General features: G+C 44.9%; 1 protein-coding gene across 4 annotated transcripts; it reads right to left on the reverse strand.

Annotated features, from left to right (window-relative positions):
- Positions 1–154: 154 nt before the first annotated feature.
- On the reverse strand, positions 155–15,790 carry CCDC32 (coiled-coil domain containing 32). Of its 4 annotated transcripts, none has more exons than XM_087859276.1 (4): positions 15,662–15,743; positions 13,418–13,668; positions 9,587–9,743; positions 155–1,340 (listed from the first exon to the last, which is right to left on the reverse strand). In XM_087859276.1, exons 2-4 carry the CDS (start codon positions 13,659–13,661, stop codon positions 1,175–1,177), a joined length of 567 nt encoding a protein of 188 aa, XP_087715402.1. In that variant the 5' UTR covers positions 13,662–13,668; positions 15,662–15,743; the 3' UTR covers positions 155–1,174. The 4 variants fall into 4 exon arrangements, with proteins under 4 accessions (XP_087715402.1, XP_087715401.1, XP_045626689.2 ...); XM_087859275.1 differs by having other exon boundaries at positions 160–1,340; positions 13,418–13,673; positions 15,662–15,790; XM_045770733.2 differs by lacking the exon at positions 155–1,340 and adding an exon at positions 5,932–6,884 and having other exon boundaries at positions 13,418–13,673; positions 15,662–15,789.
- Positions 15,791–19,939: the final 4,149 nt, after the last annotated feature.

The raw sequence follows: 19,939 nt of genomic DNA on the forward strand, positions 1-19,939 counted from the left end.
TTTTCTTTTTCTTTTTCTTTTTCTTTTTCTTTTTCTTTTTTTTTTTTTTTTTTTTTTACAGATTTTATTTATTTATTTGACAGACAGCCAGCGAGAGAGGGAACACAAGCAGGGGGAGTGGGAGAGGAAGAAGCAGACTTCCAGCAGAGGAGCCTGATGTGGGGCTTGATCCCAGAACACCAGGATCACGCCCTGAGCCGAAGGCCGACACCCAACAACTGAGCCACCCAGGTGCCCTGATAGTAAGGATTGTCTTAAAAAGACTTAAAAAATCTTAAAAATCTTAAATCTTTTTTAAAAAGCCCCTCTTTTTTCTTTCCTTACTCCTACACCTTTTTTCTCTTTGCGTTTCAGCTTGGATGATTTCTGTTGACCTTTCTCAAGTTCATTGGTTTTTTTCCTCAGCTGTGCCTGCGTATGGAATAGCTTGTGGAAGGACTGCATCTCTGATATCAAGTTTTTCATTTCTAGCATTTCCATCTGACTTTCTTATAGTTTCCATGTCTCTGTCGAGACTCCCCGTATGTTCATGCAAGTTGCCCACCCTTTCTCACTAGATCCATTAACATATTAGTCATTATTATTTTAAAGTCCCCATCCAGTAGTTTCAAAATCTGTGTCATCTGGGAGTCTGGTTCTGTTGATTTCTTTATCTTATGACGATGGACTGGGGTTTTTTTCTTTCTTGCCTTTTCGTATGTTTCATAAATTTGTATTGACTGCCCATCCTGTATAAACAGCAGGGACTGAGGTAAATGGTATTTATGGCTGGGAGTGGGCATGCCTCTTCGGTTGGTCTGAGGGGTTGAATCAGTTGAGTAAGGGGTCAGGTAGGGTTTGGGTCTTGTCGTTCCCGCCATTACTTCAGTGCATCACAGGCTTTGAATTCCTCTCGTGGTGGGCTGCTTAGACTGGGTACTGGGGTGTCAGAGGGTTTTCCTGGGTTCCTGCTCCACCCTCAGCTTTTCAGCCCTCCCTACATGGCTGCCCCTCCACCGGCAGTAGACTGCTCTTGCTCGCCCTGTGGTGCTAGGCTCCTGGAGGGGCAGGCCACGCAGGGGGGTGGGTTGAGGATGTGTGTGTCTGTTATCCAGGTTCAGCTTTAGTCTTAGACACATCCCACGGCCAAGAGTGAGGCTTTTTCCCTACTCCCTCTAAAAGCCAATTCTGCCTTCTATTTGTGGTTGGTTTTGGGTGGCCTGAGTTTCTTGCCCTCCCCCCTCAGCAGAGCAGACCCTTGCTTGAATCTGTAGCCCGTAATGGCTGATAGTTTCCTGCTTTCCCTTTGGGATGGAGGGATTTGGCTTCCATTCTTCCTCACTGAAGCAATGGAACTTTGGCTGTGTTAAAGAAGGGCAAAAAGGTTATTATTCCTCACCCAGAAGCAGTTTTGCTTCTATGACTCCCCCTGAAGCGAGAATCTGTTGCCCCTTCCCCAGTGGCTTAAGGCTTTTGCTTATAGGAGAGGATTGTGAAAGCAGCTGAGGCTTTTTGCCTTCCCCCAGCAGCCGCCTTATCAACTCCTGGTTGCTCGCACCACTGAGGAGGAAAGCCCTCTCCCATTTCCTGCCCTGCTCCCACTTTTCCTCAGAACCTCAGGGGAGGCCTATGGAAGAAAGCTTACCTGTGAGTACAACTCTCCCGTGTCTGGAATAGTCTCGGCTATTCTAAACTGACGTGCTAGCCCGCATGGAGCCTTTTAACTTCTGTTAAACTTTTTTTGGTTTCTTCTTACTCACGTGTGGGTCAGCCACCTCGTTCTTATGCTCTGTTAAAGCTGAAACTGTTCATGTGTGTCTGTCCTTGAAAAGGCTTTATTTCATTGCCTTGTGACCTCAGCTTCCTGAGGACGCAAGAAAAGCTATGATTTGCAGATTATCTGGCTATTTCTCATTGCTAGGGTGGGAGAGATGCTTTCTTGCAGCATATTCTATCTCCTCAGTGGAGACAGAAGTCCTCAAGTCACTGTCCTCTCTTTCTTAGACAACTGCAGCCACCTCACAGCGGGCCCCTGCATCCCATTTTGCTCCTCTCCATACTGCACCCAGCGTAAGTCTTAAAATTCTGTAACTATTTGAAACCAGAAGGGACTGAAAAATAAAATACTTGAAATTACCTCCATAAAATCCGAAACCCGGGTCATGGCGTGCCAGTTACCTATTGCTGAGTAACAAACGAGTCCAGAACTCAGTGGCCTAAGCCATGACATTTAGTTTGTTCATAAATCTGCGGGGCTTTGCAGGGACAGCTTGTCTCTGTTCCACATGGTTTCCGCTGGCGTGGCTTGAAGGCTGGGCCTGAAGTCATTTGAATCTCTGCTGTGTCTGATGCCTGGGGCCTAAACTGCTGGGAGCACCTCTGTCTCCCCGTGGCGCTTCCATGTACTGTAGACTACACTATACTCTATACGATGGCTTCAAGGTAGCCAGACATCTTACATGTTGGCTCAGAACTACCAAGGAACATGTTTGGGGGAGTGGGATCGGGTGGAATGTTTTTATGACCTGCCTCAGAAGTCACATTATTTGTCTGTACTCTATTAGCAAGGCAGTTACATAGGTCTACCCGGGTTCAAGGCGAGGGAGTATTGACCCAACATCCCAACAGAGTGTCGCCAACGTACTGTAGGACGAAAGGGTGGGACGAGATATACTGACGTGTCCATCTTTGCAATCTGCCAAACATGATTCTATTTGTTCTGTAACAGTGAAACAATAACTTCAAAGAAATTGAGCTAGAAAATATAAATAAGGGAAAACCCCAAGCCACCTAACTGCATTATTCATATAAGCATATCATTGCCAAGTGTGAATTTGTGCTTCCCTAATCAGTTTAATCATGTGGTACCCATGGCAGCCCTAACCGTCTTTCTAGATGCAAATCTGATCCTGTCACTGCCCCTCTTAAAATGACCCATTAGTGGGGCACCTGGGTGGCTCAGTCGGTTAAGCGTCCCACTCTTGATTTTGGCTCAGGTCATGATTTCTTGGTCATGGGATCAAGCCCTGCACTTGGCATGGGGTCTGCTTGTCCCTCTCCCTCTGCTCCCTCACCCCTGAAGTAAGTAAGTAAGTAAGTAAGTAAATAAATAAATAAATAAAATCTTAAAAAAAAAAAAGACCCATTAGCTCCTTCTTGCCCCTACAATAAAATCCAAGCTCCTTAACATGGCTTACAAAGCCCTTTACACCTGGCCTTGTTTATTAATATCCAGCCTCACCTTTTGATGCTTCCTCCTTTGTCTTTTATGCTCCAGCTATACTGAACTACTTTCCAGTCTCCAAACTTTATTCTGCCTTTAGGCCTATGTACATGCTGTTTTCCCCTTTTGGGACTTTGCTGTGCCCCCATGTTCCTCTCCCTCTATTCTCACGGTCTGACTGCTACTCATTTTTTCTGGACTCAGCTTCCCTAACACAGCCTCTCTCCTACGTCCCACCCTGACTGCCCAAGGGCTCTCAGAGCTCCTTCCCATATGCTCAAGCTCCCTATGCTAACGCCTTGAGTCTGCAGCACTCGTGATTACAGCGCTCATTAGCGAGGTCATATCTCTCCCTCCAGCATTCCCCGTGGGAAGATGTGGCTTTGCTTTATTCACCACCATGCACAGTGCAGGGGCTCAACAAATATTGACTGAGTGAATGAATCTGCGCCTCAAATAACCCATTTCGGGGTTCAAGTAAACAGCTCTCCCACAAACCTAAGACCGCTATGGCGGTGTCCTGTCGTGAGTCTTACAACTCAAGCAGGGCCAAAGCTGGTCAGGGTGATTCGGAAGTTTCAGGAAAATACTGCCTGTTTCATGTGGCTGGAGCTTTTCTCAACCTTGGGGAGTCACTCTACGGCAGGGCCAGGGAGTGGCTCCAGGGCGTTTTCCCTCTTCCAGCAATAGTCCTGGTGGGCAGGCCGGCTTGGGAGGGACACGGCTCCGGCAACAGCTGGTGGGATGTTTGTTTACTTTCTGTGCCTACATCCAGAGCCTATTTCTGGAACAGGACTGGCCGCAAGCCTGTGCCATTCCAGCACTGATCTGCCCAAGCCCTGGGTGATGAGCGCCACGTGCCAGGAGAGAACAGTGGTGGTCACCAGTCACTTATCTCCCTGGTTCTAACCCAGCCTTCTTTGGGTATGCCACCTCATTTCTGCATTGTCCTACTGGAAATTGTCCTTACTTGGCTCTAAGAGTTAGCATTAAATATCGCTCCATTTGCTCTTTCTGTTTCACTTGAGATAATAAGAAAAGCCCTCTCAACTCATATTTTACTGATTTGAGGAAATGCCAACTGGAGTTCCTTGGGAATTTCCAGGGTCAAAGGAAACAAATCAGCATTTCTGGCCAATGCAGTTTTTCCTATGGTTAGCAGAATTTCTAAAAGGGAAATGGAACACGAAGAGGTCATTTGACTTCTTTGTGATCGCATAGTAAGCCACACGACAGATAAAGACAGCACCCAGGACTCTTGGATTCAGGTTTAGTACCATTTCAATAGCTAAGCTAAGTCTATATTAATAAGTTAGCTTTGGGAGCTAATATCAGGTTTGGTTTTGGTAAATGGTGCTTCACTTGTTTTGAGAGCCACCACTGGGGCACCTGGGTGGCTCGGTCGGTTAAGCATCTGACTCTTGACTTCAGCTCAGGTCTTGATCTCAGGGCCGAGAGTTCAAGCCCTGCCGTGCTGGGCATGGAGCCTACTCCAAAAAAAAAAAAAAAAAAAAAAAGAGCCATCACTCAGGTTGTCACCTCTAAACCAATCAGAAATCAAAGTTGCAACTCACTGGACCCCCTTCTGTGGCAATCTGCCTCTACTAAAGAGTTAAGTGAGCAGGTAGCCCAAGATCTGGGACCTTCCTCCCACACCTCACCCAGGTTTTCATATGTAGCATCTCGCCTGAATTACAGAAACACTACTTCCTGGTACGGAGACATTCTCTGTCTGATGATCAGCTGCTCTTTAGGAGAGGGTTTTGAGACCTTACCGATTTTTTCCTTAAATTGTTACTGAAGAAGAATAATTTTTGTTTATTATGCAGGGAGAAGAAAACTCAGTCTTTTTTTTTTTTAAAGATTTTATTTATTTATTCATTCGACAGAGATAGAGACAGCCCACGAGAGAGGGAACACAAGCAGGGGGAGTGGGAGAGGAAGAAGCAGGCTCACAGCAGAGGAACCTGATGTGGGGCTCGATCCCACAATGCCAGGATCACGCCCTGAGCCGAAGGCAGACGCTTAACCACTGTGCCACCCAGGCACCCCCAGAAGAAAACTCAGTCTATAAAAAAAAAAAAAAAATCTATCCATCCCCCTGAAAGCCATCAGATGGCCCTGTAGGAAGAGTGTGGTCTAGCACCTGAACCCCACGGCGGGGATAGCAACTTGCAAGCTCAGTCCAGGGCCACATGATTGTCAGTGTCTGGCTTCCTTAAAGTGTCCGGGGAACACAGAGGGTCACTCTTTATGTCAAAGGTATCCTATTAAAAAGCAGGAGGAATACAGCTAAGACCACTAATCAATTTTTTAAAAAGGAAAATATGTCTGGAAATTACCCCCTCCCCAAATTCCTGTGATTCAGCAAATATATGGAATTACCTGGTTGATTCTCATCCTTTCAGACAAGGCAAATACTTGATTTAGATAGGAGCACATGTTCTCTGCAGATTTTTAGGGTCACCCTGTTCGTCATTAGGGACTTGAAACCTATTATCCAGGAAGAAGCTCCACGGAGCCACAGCCACAGAATCCTGGCCACAGAATCCTACCCTCAGAGCACCGAGGTCTGGCTTGTCAGAGGGTGCATGTTAAAATAGAAGGCTGGCAGAGGTTCTCCGCCCTTCTGCATTGTCACACACTTGTCTTTCCCTCCCCACTGCCTGGGAGCATCTCTCTGCGGGGGGGGGGGGGGGGAGGTCAATAGCACCACACACACACAGCTATTCTGATGCGAAACGTTTTATATGGACAACACAGACTGAACAAGAACGGCCAGGAAAGCTGCCACAAGCAAGCTGGGTACTATTCAGGAGTGGTGTCAAATACCAACACCATATTTACAAGTCTAATTTGAAGCCTGACCCCTTTTAAGTGCAAGAGGAAGTTAGGGGAGAAACCATGCATGAAATCAGAAATATACATCTACACACAAACACCCGAATTCTCACACTTTGGTCCATTTTCTCCGCAAGGAACAAACCAGACAAAGGAAGAGCGCAGCCTTTTTTCCTGAAGTCCCTATATTTATTACAAACTTAGAGAAGACCCACACGGGCTGTGGGTCCAAGGAGGCAGACTTGATTCTCCTTGGCCCCACTCACCCCTGACAATCAACCAAGGGAATGCTGGGAACGCAGGCAGGACCATCCAGAAGAGGCAAGAAAAAATATGGCTCACTTATATTAAACCGAAGGGTATCAGTTTCTCCAAATACTTTCATACTTGCTGCTTCACTAGATTCTTAGCGGACTTTGTCACCTGCAGCAACAGAGCTCCGGCAAGCTGTGAGACACGAAGGAAAGCAGTATCTTGATCCGGCATGCACTGGGTCAGTCACTTTATCCAAGACAGTCACACACGCCAGCCCCAAGCAAGCCCTCAGGGGACCACAGCTGTTTGCTTTGTTGAGTGGGCGGGTGGGCTTGCCCCCCTTCCTAGATTTCTCCTTGCTGCTCCGCCGAGCTCTCCGCTGTTCCCTCTGGACCCAAGACAGCTGCTCAGCGTGTGTGTGTGCATGTGTGTGTGTGTGTGCGTAATTTATTGTTCTGTTGCCGCTGGCTTGTCCCCGGCCTCTAGCTTCTCAACCTGGGACTCTGGAGGAATCAGACACTGCACCTCCTCTGTACTGATGGCTACTTTATCTGGCTGGAGCCACCTCTTGAAATGTTCCAAGGTGCTAGGAGAGAGCAGGAGGACAGGGTGGCTGCATCAGACCCGGCTGATTAATTACTTAATGATTATCTCAGTTACTCAAATGCTGCCTTCCCGCCCACCACCAATTTCTTGCTACAATTGTTTTTCACTGCTAACGGGGAGAATGACGATACTCCGCTGACAGCTGTGCATCCTGGCAGCTCAGAGGCATAATTTACCCCCTAGTGGGCACTTGGGCTATAAGCAGCACCAGGCCCCCTTCAAATGCACAGCCTCTGAAGGCTTGGCGAGAATAGCAGAAGAGCTTACGCCTCAGTCCTTTTTTTCTTCAACACTGGAGAGGAAATTGTCCAAGGGAGGAAACATTCAAATAAATGCCAGAGTATTAGTGAGCATCTTGAAATCTCCTATACCTGAGGCAGTCTGAGACTCGATTATACTTACAGCACTTAGTTGCACTAAGCACCATGTTTGTGGGGTTTTTTGTTTACTTCATCCTATAGCAAGTTCCCAAGATGGAAACATCTGTGCAGCAATTTCTCCCACCAAGAAATAGCCACTATGCCAGAGGGTTCTTTTTTGATTTGGATCTGTGCAGGGGGGGGTGCCCCCTCCCACCTTCCTTAAGTACCCAAGACCCTCCACTCGCATGCTTATGAGATCTTCAGAGCAAACTATAAATGATAACACATAACGTAAGCCTTATTCTGTGCTCTTCAATAGCCCAAAGTCTTAAGCCACAAACTGCCATCAGCAGATTTTAGACACCTAAAATGGGTGAACCGTGTGGTAGACAGGATTTCTCAGCCCATTACTCCTCTGCCAAAGGCATGCCATGAGGAGGGTCGCCTACCTGGCCTTCACATACGTGAAGAACCACACAATGCCCTACAAGATGGCCTCTGTTTAAAACAGAAACTCTGAAGTCTGCATATAAATGCGTATCTACTGTTTCTGGTGCATTTGTTCTAACATTGATCAAAAGAAGTGTTCCCACAGAGGGCAGCTCCGGGAACAGGCGTCCACAGCTCAGCGGCCTGAGGTACTCCAGGAGCATTTCATCTTCATCTACCACACTTTTCACAGAATTGTTTCAGTTGCTTCTACAGAAAAGGGAACATCACATCATTGTAGGTATTGATAAACACACGGAAACATTCACTCGGCCTTGGTGCTGATCTGACTTCAAAAGAAAAAGAATTCCTACTTGAGAATTAGGCAGGAGCAAATTTTGTCTTTTCTTCTCAGAACTGGAAAGGAGGCAAACATTCAAGGGAAGAGAGAACAGAATACCAGATTACTGGTGAGTTGGAAATGCATGCATCTTCAAGTCTCTTGTGTTTGGGGCAGTTTAAGCCTTGATTGGGTTGAGTCTTTAGAGACAGAAAAGAGCAAAATGTGTATTATTTTCTGAACCCTCAGAAGGTAGGTAGTTGGTCTGATTTTAGATGCCACACTGATTTCTGAAGACTCTGGGGGCAGCTGATACAATCTTTAAGATAATGTGAGGGAAAATGCTTTGCAAATTAAAAAGTAAAATCTAACTAACAAGTTTGATTCACCTACTGTCCCCGATTTGATGATGAAGCAGCCACATCTTCATCTGACATCATGGGACTCGTAAAATCAATGTTAACGATATGTTGCAAACTTAGGTGATGTTTCCCTAAGACGTTTTGTTAAAATTCAGGCTTTTACTTCCCTCACTGATTTTTTTTATTTTGAATCATTTCTTACTGAACTTTAAAATTCCATTAGGACTACTACTCATAGCTAACACTTACCTAGTACTTACCAGGTGCCAGGTCTGTTCTTAGCACTTGACACATAGTAACTCCTTTAACCCTCACAACAACCCAACGAGGGAAGAGCTACTATTCCTGCTTTACAGGGCAGGAAACTGAGGCACACCCAGGTTACTTCCTCAAGAACATACAACCAGGAAGTGGCAGAGTCTCTTTCCCAGAGGTCGAGCATCGTTCCTCTCTTTGCGGCAGAATGCCCTCTCCTCCTCTCTGCATCCGGCCCCCCTTGCAGATACTGTTCGAGTCCTGCCTTCTCTGGCACAAACCCCAGAGCCCACAGGGAGCTCCATGGTCTCTCACCTCCCAAAGCATGTTCTGTCACTTCCGCTCACCCTGCTCTTTTCTTATGCTTATTTTGTTAGGTATGTCTTTTTATATATTTGTCATCTCTCCCTGAATAGTTGTGGGGACCAAAAAAAGGGGGGCTCCTAAAACTTCCTTACATCTCCCCTCCACCCCAGCACGCTCAGCCCCATGACATCATGGGCAGTGCCTTCACACAGCAGATGCTCAGGAAATTCATTCAGTCTACACAAATTTGAATGCCTACAGTGTGACAGGAACTCTCCAAGGCAATGGCGAGTCATAAGTAAGACACAGTTCCAGCTGCGGGTTGGTTACTACTTTCTCAAGCACATTCTATACTTAGAAGTGAAGACAGTGCTTTCTCCTCAATTCTGTTCAATCTGTGATCAAGACGTAGGTGGGGTATTGGCTTTTTTTGCAAAAATATCAACATCTGCTACTGGACCAAGAGCAAATGGAGCAACTGTAAAAAGGATGATTTTGAGCTCAGAAAAGCTGATGTTGATACCAACCAATATCTGGACTCAAATGTCACTCTCCCTGAATTCTTTAGAGAAAGAGAAATGCCCCCCGTGAAATACTGTCACCTGGAACTGGACTGGGAACCAATTACCTCTCATCAGAATCAAGTCCATCCACAAAGAACTCTGATGCTAACTTTTCCTGGAGGAACCGATCCCAGCATTCCTTCTTGGCTTGGGCCAAGGTTCGAAGCATGTCCTTGGAAGTCACTTCCTGATTTAAACCTTTAATTCTTCTCAGCTTCTTCTCTAAAGAGAAGAGGAGAAGAAGCTTAACAAGGAAAGTGAGTATGAAATGAAACTAAGTCTAAAATGCAAGGTGACAGGGGCATCTGGGTGGTTCAGATGGTTAAGCGTCTGCCTTCAGCTCAGGTTGTGATCTCCAGGTCCTGGGATCGAGCCCCACATCAGGCTCCCAGCTCAGCGGGAAGTCTGTTTCTCCCTCTCCCTCTGCCTCTCCCCTTGGCTTGTGCTCTGTCTCTGTGTCTCTCTCTCTTTCTCTCTCTCAAATGAATCAAATCTTTTTAAAAAATAAAAAATAAATAAAATGCGAGGTGACAACTTAAAAAATTTCTCACTGATGAGTACGTCCACACTCCCTGCAAAAGAGCCCATTTTTTAAGGACGGGTAAAGGGAAATGTACATTTTTCTTTTTCTTTCAAATACATGGTTAACCCCAGAAAGGAAAAAAGCCATAGGCTCTCATAAATAAATCAATGGCACGTTTTCTTTGAAATCGCAGAAGCCAGCAGGTATCTCTCGAAGGCATTACTTGTTTCCCCTGGCTTGACATGTGTCAACTCCTTGAAAATAGTCTCTCTGAGGAGTATATGATTTTTCTTTTTGTTATAGTGACATGAAGTAGTTTCCAAATCTCATGAGAAAGAATTAGAGAAAATGATGAAAGATCCAATGGTTCATTAGACACTAAAATTGACTTGATGAGAACTCAATAATAAGAGACCTTTAAGATCTCTATGTGTGATTAAATTCTTGATTAAAGAAAAGCAATCTCCCAACATTTTTCAAAGTTATTCAACTTGAGGCCTGGATGTCAGAACCTAATAAAAACAAACATCTTGTAATCCCAATGAGAGCGGTCCACATGGCTTCCTGATGATAGATGTTTAATTACTCTTCTTTGCATTTTAAGTGTAATTGTGGACCGACTGAAGAAGGGGAGGAAGGGGATCACCATTTGCCTTCTGCTTTAATGTAGTCTTGCTTCAACGATAATAAATGGGTAAGTGATGGCCTTTTGGGGCGGGGGGGGGGGTTGTGAATATCAAGCCCAGACCCAATTGAAACTTTATGATTTGCAATCCTGTTTTCATTTCTAAACAAGCCACATCAGCTAGCACCCACACATCAAAACAATAACCACCTTTTGTTGCTGCAAGTTACCACCAGGAGTTTACCCATGCAAAAAACCTGCAGTTGAGAAATGTTAAATATTTGAGGAGTTTTTGCCTCCTTGAGGATGTGAATTATGTAGATCTCACATGGAGCTGGCTAAGTTTTTAGCTGTTGCTCATAGTAGATTCTTTTTTTTTTTTAAGATTTATTTACTTATTTGAGAGAGAAGGAGCGTACATGTGAGTGGGGAGGGGTTGGGCAGAAGGAAAGGGAGAGAGAGAACCTCAAGCAGACTCCCTGTCAAGCGCAGAGCCAATCCAGGGGCTTGATCTCATGACTCTGACATCATGACCTGAGAAAAACTCAAGAGTCGGATGTTCAACCAACTAAGCCACCCAGTCACCCCTAGATTCTTTTTGATTCAGGTCTATTTGACAATAAAAACAATTTTTATATTGTCTGGCCTTGGGTCTAAAGGCGGAAGGTACTCTTTTGGGCTGAAAAAAGTCTTGCCCTCTCTGAGCGTGCTCAGTCCCCAGTCAGGTGTGATTTAAGTTGGGCAGGCAGAAACGCACCACTGCACACTCCCCGGCTGCCTGCCATTGTCTCCCGGATTCTGCTACAGGCACAGAAATGGCTCTTCTCCTCCTCAGAGAATGAAATTTTAATCATCATCTTTTTTTTACATTTTAGTTTTAAGTAATCTCTATATTCAACATGGAGCTCAAACTTATAACCCTGAGATCAAGAGCCAGGATCTACTGACAGAGCCAGCCAGGTGCCCCTTAATCATCTTCCTAACTGATTTTAGAAAAGATCAGTGGAGTTTTAACTTTCCGAACCAGTCTTCACCAATCAAATCATCACCAAATTCATGAAAGTTTCTTACAACCCCCGGGCACAGAGTACCAAAAGCCATAGGATCTGGTTCTCCAGCTTTCTCAGAGTGTTGCTGTTTCTTCTCCTTGTCATCATTAAGCAGATGTTCTGACTGCCACAGAACAGAATTGTCAACCTCCTTGGCCATGGCTGCAAGTGTTACTCTCCTACCTTTGGTGGCTTCCAGACAAATTTCACCTTACACCTGGATCTTTCTCGTTATCCATCCACTTGTGTTTTTCTCTTATCTTTTTCCTCCAGTACATTAACAAAACTCCTTTTGTTTTTCCAAGACATTTCTTAGAGATCATGTAAACTCTATTCTGATTCCTCCTTCTGTCCTTCCTCAAAAGCTTCTTCCTGAATTGCCTTTCCTTCCTCAAATAATTATTGCCAGTCTGGTTTTGTGATACGTAGATGGGTCTCATGGATGTTTAATAATAAAAGGATACCACAATTCTAAAGTAATCGCTTCCCTAGACTGATATTTTTCTTTCACTTGCGTGGGAGAATCCGAATCTCCTTCCTGTATTTGGAGCCTCTCTAAATATTAATACTTAAGAATACAGGACAGATATTTGAGGAAATATTTTTAAAAATTAAAGGACTGGGGGGAAAAAAAGACTAACAAGAGGTGGAATGAACTTTATGTCAACATGCTCCCATTCCAACAATCAATCTATTTAATAGAACAGTTTTCTAGCACAGTAGTTTCTCAATACAGTAGTTTCATCAGAAATCCACGTGCAGCTCTGGGGTCATGGTTTTCTTTCAGGATGGCATAATGTTTGACACTTTTGAGTTATCTGAATATATGGACCACCAATAGTAGGCAAGAAGGTTCTATGGAATGCCAAGAAATGAAGCAGAATTCAGATGAAACAGAGGCAGGAGGTAACAAAGACCGTTTTAAGGGATATACAAGGAAAATGGTGCTCCTGGGGTACCTGGCTAGCTCAGTCAGTAGAGCATGCAACTCTTGATCTCAGGCTTATAAGTTCAAGCCCCACGGTGGGTGTAGAGATTATTTAAAAAATAAAATCTTAAAAAAAAAAAAGAGGAGACGGGTACTCCTTCTCAACAACCAACCTGAAACATCCCCCCTAGAATTACATCTAACAAATACATGCGGTGAGGACAAAAAACAATAATAATTAAGAATAGAGGGGTGGGGGGCACCTGGGTGGCTCAGTCGTTAAGCATCTGCCTTCGGCTCAGGGCGTGATCCCAGGGTGCTGGGATCAAGCCCCGCATCGGGCTTTTTGCTCTGCGGGAAGCCTGCTTCTCCCTCTCACACTCCCCCTGCTTGTGTTCCCTCCCTCGCTGTCTCTCTCTGTCAAATAAATAAAATAAAATCTTTGAAAAAAAAAAAAAAAGAATAGAAGGGTGGGTGCCTGGGTGACTCAGTCAGTTAAGCATCTGCCTTTGGCTCAGGTCATGATCCCAAGCCCCTTGTCTCCCACAGCGGGTTCTCTGCTCAGCGGGGAGCCTGCTTCTCCCCCTCCCCATCCCTCTGCCTGCTGCTCTTGTGCTCTCTCTCTCTCTGTCAAATAAATAAATTAAAAATCTTAAAAAAAAAAAAAAAAAGAATAGAAACCAGGTGATGAAACAGAACTTCAACATGCTTCCTTAAAGCCACCGGCTTGTGATTCAGAAAAAAAAAAAAAAAAAAACACGCCTAACTTACCTAGAGATGCTAAATACACTTCTGAATCCTGCAAGGGAGCCCAAGGCTTTGTAGCAGGCTGAACAGCAAAATCTGGGGCCTCCCTCTGGCCTGTGCCCGCAGGGTAAGAATCCATAAAGGAGTCTGAGAAGGCATTGTTGGCACCATCTTCTTTGTCGGGATTTGGTAGACAGGAACAGATTTCAGCCCAAAGATCAGGGCCAGATCTTGTGGCTATAGAGTCAATGCTCTCAAACATTTTCATTTGGAATCTGAGCTGAAAAACAGAAATGTAAGGACTCGCTTTAAGGATATAAGTATGCAGGGGGCGCCTGGGTGGCTCAGTCGTTAAGCGTCTGCCTTCGGCTCAGGGTGTGATCCTGGCGTTCTGGGATCGAGCCCCACATCGGGCTCCTCTGCTGGGAGCCTGCTTCTTCCTCTCCCACTGCCCCTGCTTGTGTTCCCTCTCTCGCTGCCTGTCTCTCTCTCAAATAAATACATAAAATCTTAAAAAATAAAAAAGGATATAAGTATGCAGTACTTACATATTTGTTTACCCAATGAAGAAGGTAATAGGCTTCTAAGAAATTTCTCTAATCTTAAAGTATCTTTTATTAGATTCCTATGTTACATACATAAAGATGACAAAAGGGTAATTGGACTTCTGGCTCTGCCTGCAAGTTGTTTTCATAATAAAGTTTCTTTTTTAAAAATGTCTAGGGGCGCCTGAGTGGCTCAGTCGTTAAGCGTCTTCCTTCGGCTCAGGGCGTGATCCCAGCGTTCTGGGTTCGAGCCCCACATCGGGCTCCTCTGCTGGGAGCCTCTTTCTTCCTCTCCCACTCCCCTTGCTTGTGTTCTCTCTCTGGCTGTCTCTATCTCTGTCAATTAAATAAATCTTTAAAAAAAATGTCTAAAAGCCAGACATGAAAGGACAAATATTGAATGATTCCACTTATATGAAGTACCTACTGCAGTGAAATTCATAGAGTCAAAAAACAGAATGGTGGTTGCCACGGGGTTGGCAGAGGAGGGAATGGGAGTTACTGTTCAATGGGTACAGAGCTTTAATTTGGGAAGTTCTAGAGATGGATGATCGTTATGGTTGCACAACCATATGTGTCACAACTGCACATCTAAAAATGGTTAAAATGGCCAATTTTGTTATGTATGTTGTAACACAAGTTTCTAAGACATTTCCAGTGGAGACAACCATTCTGCACTTTTCTCCAAAGATCTCCAAAATGCAACCACTCTGTTCTAAGCCAATTAAATTCTGTTTTCAATAGAACACAGACTAAAGGCCTTGCAGAGTTCCAAATACACGAGGATAATAAAAATGCTTCCTGGTGAAAACTGTGAGAAAGTAATGTCATATGAAAAGCTCCATGTGCTCATTTTTTTTTTTTTTAAGATTTTATTTATTTATGTGACAGAGAGACAGCCAGCGAGAGAGGGATACACAGCAGGGGGAGTGGGAGAGGAAGAAGCAGGCTCATAGCGGAGGAGCCCGATGTGGGACTCGATCCCAGTACGCCGGGATCACGCCCTGAGCCGAAGGCAGACGCTTTTAACGACTGCGCTACCCAGGCGCCCCGCTCCATGTGCTCATTACATATAGAAGCTGGGCTATATACATTATTCTTATTTTATAAGTTCTTATTTTAATAGAAACACTGGAAGAGACATTTCCATCGGTTAACTGATGAAGGAACTGAGGATCAGAAGGCTAGTCAAGGGTACCCTGCTGATATATGGTGTTTCCTTGACTGGAAACCAGACCTGTGCCTCTTCAAAATCCATGTTCTCATCCAATACCACACCCTGGGGCTTTCATAATTATTTAGGCTTACAGAATAGGTTGACACCTTCTTTCCGGAGGGATCTTTTAGATTAGGAAGGCTGCCTGGGCTAAGGTCTGAATAATTCCTGAAGTGACAGCCCAGCCAACGTAAGCGCCCAGAAGATATGTCACAGCGGCCCTGGATGAATTGATGCCAGGGCCCACAGTGAACCTCCACCCCGTTCCGAAGTCGTTTGAACCCACCCAAACCAAAACTTTGCTTGCACCGAAGCTCCGGTTCTCCCCCCTCCTCCCTAGGAAGTCCAGAACAGCGCAGGGAACCCTGGTGTCCAGACCCGGGCCTCAGCCATTCTGGCCACAAGGACTGGCTGGGCGGGATGAGTGAGGCCCTGAGGCCCGTCTGTGGTATCCCGGGATGGGACTGGGGCGGTAAAATGCTGGGCACCCTGCCCCTCTTCACCTACCGCAACCGTCTGCCCGGCAGCTCACAAACGTTCGGCTCAGTTCCGTCGCTGAAGGCTGGAAAGAAATAGGGGGCGGAGTCTCCGAGTGACGGATCCCGGGAGTCCTCCAACCACCGCCCAACCTGGCGATGTCCTGTGCGGCGATTGGTTAACAGGAGTAAGGAAATGAGGAACCCAGTGCGAGAAAAAGGTAGGCGGGACTTGTCGCGGGGAAACGGAGTCACATGCCCTGGGCCCCCACCTTCTCTGGGACAGGTAGATTCCACTGGCCTCTGAGTGTTCCCGGCGCGGGGACAGCGTCCTCCGCCCACCCCCTTCTCGGAGAGGAAAGCCTAGTTACCAAGGCCTTTGAGTGGTTCCCTGAGCAAATTCACCTCCTGGGCAATCCTCTGGGTTGGTGTTTGTCTCTGAAAATTTCACCCCTTTGCTACCCAAATTAGAGCACTCGGGCGGCTGGGATGGGAAACGAGACTACTTTCCTTACTCTTACAGGAGGCCCAGGTCGCGTTAGCCAAGTTGTGAGGCTTTCTTTTATTCATTTAGTCAATAGACACGGAGCTCCTCCTGTTGTGTTCTAGTTGTGTTAAATGGGAATTCAAGACCGGTAAGCGTAGGTATGGTTCCCAAAGGTCTTTACAGCTAAATGTAGAAGGGCGCGCCATAGGGGCGGACAATTTTACAAATAACAGCAAAGAGTTATAGAAGATATGACAGAAGTGTGGCCAGTGTACACGAAGGAGAGATTGGTAAGGGAGTGTGTCAGAGTTTTTTTTAAAGGAGATGACCTTTGGGGCGCTTGGGTGGCCCTGTCAGTTAAGCATATAACTCTTGATCTCAGCTCAGATCTTGATCTCGGGGTTGTGAGTTTGAGCCCTGCATTGGGCTCCACGCTGGACATAGAGCCTACTTAAAAAAAAAAAAAAAAAAGATGATGATGATGACGATGACTTTTGATATCTTTCAGGGCTTATCATTTCCCTACAATGAAACCGTCCCTCCCCCACTCTCCACCCCCAATTTCGAGGGCCAGTTACTCTCTCCCAAAAAAACATATTACCAAAGACATCAGCCAACCATCAGTAGATATAACTTGGCTGAGGCCATACCCTTTAGATGTGTCCAAAGCCTGGGGCGCCTGGGTGGCACAGCGGTTAAGGCGTCTGCCTTCGGCTCAGGGCGTGATCCTGGAGTTCCGGGATCGAGCCCCACATCAGGCTCCTCTACTATGAGCCTGCTTCTTACTCTCCCATTCCCCCTGCTTGTGTTCCCTCTCTCACTGGCTGTCTCTATCTCTGTCAAATAAATAAATAAAATCTTTAAAAAAAAAAAAAAAAGATGTGTCCAAAGCCAATCTATGTGGCTATGGTGGTAATTACTACCACCGCGTAAGAGGGAACTATGAGGAACTCTGGGTTCATATTTATAACCATCCTTAGAGAGCATATGCACACAGAAGAAAGTGGAAAGCAAGAAGATTAGGAAGCAAAGGAGCAAATAATAGACAAGATTTTTTTCAGTGCTTATTCATAGAAAATAAGTAGGGGGTTGGAGGTCAAGTCTATGAATGAGAGATTCCCCAGAGTCCTCCACCTGCCAGCAGAACTGAAGACATGAATCTGGCAGCATCTGATTCATAGAAAGGCTCACTGTCATAGGTTTACAGGTGCTTCATCAAGCTACTCCACGACCTTTCAACTCACACCCTTTTCTCTGATTTTCTGCTCACCAAACAAACTCTTGATTTCAAATGTGGCCTCTCAAATATTTTGAACAAGGATGAGGGTGTCTTGGGGGTGCCTGGGTGGCTCAGTCAGTTAAACATCTGCCTTTGGCTCAGGTCATGATCTCAGGGTCGTGGGTTCAAGCCCCACGTCTGGTTCTCTCTCAGCGCGGAGTCTGCTTCTCCCTCTGTGTTATTGTACTCTCTCTCAAATAAATAAATAAATACATTTTTTTTAAAAAAAGAATGAGGGTGTCTTTAACATTTGGTACAAGTAGTAGCTGGTATAAGATGGAATTCATTTTCTAACTTAAAGTTACAGTTGTAAATTATCAAATTGGCACCCTTACAGATTCACTGATGTCCTCTAAGTTTAATTAGTGGGTGTGCTGAATAACTTGAAACAAGATCCTGGACTTGCAAAGCCATGGTGATCTCCCACTCCCCAAGGACTGTTCATACGGGGAAGCCACATGAGGGCAGTCACATTCCTCTGTCTCAGACTCTGCATTAACCACAGCGTAACCTAGCACAAATATGTTTTTTTTTTATTTGTATGCTTAACCAGCATAGGCCTTCATTGAGATCAGGAACCATGTCTTTCTTACCTCTGTATCTCCAGAGCCAAAAGATGCCTGGCAGGGGCGCCTGGGTGGCACAGCGGTTAAGCGTCTGCCTTCGGCTCAGGGCGTGATCCTGGAGTTCTGGGATCGAGCCCCACGTCAGGCTCTTTCGCTATGAGCCTGCTTCTTCCTCTCCCACTCCCCCTGCTTGTGTTCCCTCTCTTGCTGGCTGTCTCTCTCTCTGTCGAATAAATAAATAAAATCTTTAAAAAAAAAAAAGATGCCTGGCAAATGTTCAAAATTTGTTAGGTATGTGAATATTTGAATTAGAACTCTCATGATCAAACCACAATGAACTGGAGCTAGAGCTTGTGATTCCCTTTTCAGTTCCTCCTTCATGTTGAAACAAAGGTGATCTTTCGGAAATAGAGACCTCATCATGTCACACACACACACGAAAAACTCTGATGATTTCCCATTGCTTTTACAATAAAGACTTAAATCCTTATCATAGTGAGTTGGTTGGAGTTCTTAGTTCAAACAATGGAATTCATTTAACTAGTTGAAGCAGTAAAAGAAATTGATTATTAAACTGCTCTGTCCAATAGAACTTTCTGTGCTGATAGAAATTTTCTGTTTCTGAGCTGTCCGATAAGGTAGCCACTAATTTCATGTGGCTATTGAGCACTCGAAATGTAGTTTGTGCAGCTTAAGAACTGAATTTTAATTTTTCTTTCATTTTACTTAATTTAAATTTAAATAGCCACATGTGACTAATGTTTACTCCATTGTACAGACAGGATTAAAGGACACTAAGTAGTTCACAGAATCTCAAGATGGGCCAGAGAGTCATGTTTCAGGTCTATACAGCCAGGAACAGTGTCTAAACCTTACCAAGGAACTGCTCAGGGAATACCCCAATGAACATAGATACTGCAGCTGGCATTGCTGACTGACCACTGGACACAAGAATCTCCCCTACTGTTAGCCCTTCGAATCAGATGTTTCCAATTCTATCTTGTCCCACATGGGCTCTACACTGTGCCTGCTTCCTCTGCTGTGTGCCTCTGAACTAAAGGCCCTGACTGATCAATGGAGCCCAGGTGATGAATGCCCAAGCTGCAAGGGAATCTGGGAAGGCCAGTTTGCAGTTTCCACATCTTATAATGTGGGAAATTCCTCACACAAAAGAAGAGTGTTGAGAAGATGCTGGATATCCAAAAAATATGACAAATGTCTACTCTACATGGTCTATACCAGTGAGTCTCAAATGTTAATATGCAGACATACCATCTGAAGATATTGTTAAAATACAGATTCTCATTCAGTAGGTCAGGAGGAAAGAAGGAACAAGATTCTGCAGTTCCAACAAGTTGCTAGGTGTTTCCCATGTTGCTGATCCAAAGACCGCATTTTGAGTAGCAGGGCTTTATACAATCCCACAAGGACGTCCTCTCTAGAACATTCCAATATCTCATTCCCTGTCTGCACTTCAGACACAGTAGGAAAAACATTCTTTTTTAAAAAAAAAACTTTATTGAAATAGAATTCACATTCCATACAATTCACCCTTTTGTCATATAGCTGTTTTTCAGAGGCCTTGTCTTCTCTTGATTTGTCTCTGTTTCTGAGCCTGTTCTCCAGCTCTCTGTATTCTATGACGCACTAATATCCTTTCAATAATTGCCTCTCTGATGAAGTTAACCAGAGTTGATTTCGTATTTTGAATTTAAGAACGCTGACGAAATACATCTTCTGACCCACTTGCGGTTTTAATGGGACAGGAGCATATGAAAGGCAAACGGGAGCTTTCTAATCCTTCTCAGGAAGGACAGGTGTGAAGACATTGCTTCTGGGGTGTGCGTGTGTGTTTAGATGTATATATAACAGCTTTATTGAGTTATAAGTCACATACTATAATACTCACCCTTTAAAGTATACAACATAGTGCCTCTTAGTATAGTCAAGAGTTTAGCAATCCTCATTCTGACTTGT

The sequence above is a fragment of the Ursus americanus genome, chromosome 36 (assembly GCF_024610735.1).
Source record: "Ursus americanus isolate L20-20 chromosome 36, mUrsAme1.1.p, whole genome shotgun sequence".
Classification (NCBI taxonomy): domain Eukaryota; kingdom Metazoa; phylum Chordata; class Mammalia; order Carnivora; family Ursidae; genus Ursus; species Ursus americanus.

Bases quoted from the DNA above. Each gene is read 5' to 3' on its own strand.
- CCDC32 (XM_087859276.1), bottom strand. From the start codon at position 13,661: ATGAAAATGTTTGAGAGCATTGACTCTATAGCCACAAGATCTGGCCCT. The intron at 9,744-13,417 runs GTAAGTTAGGCG...TCTTCTCTTTAG, and splicing joins AGTGTATTTAGCATCTCTAG to AGAAGAAGCTGAGAAGAATT. The intron at 1,341-9,586 runs GTAATTGGTTCC...TCTTTAACACAG, and splicing joins GGACTTGATTCTGATGAGAG to CCAAAGTTCCATTGCTTCAG.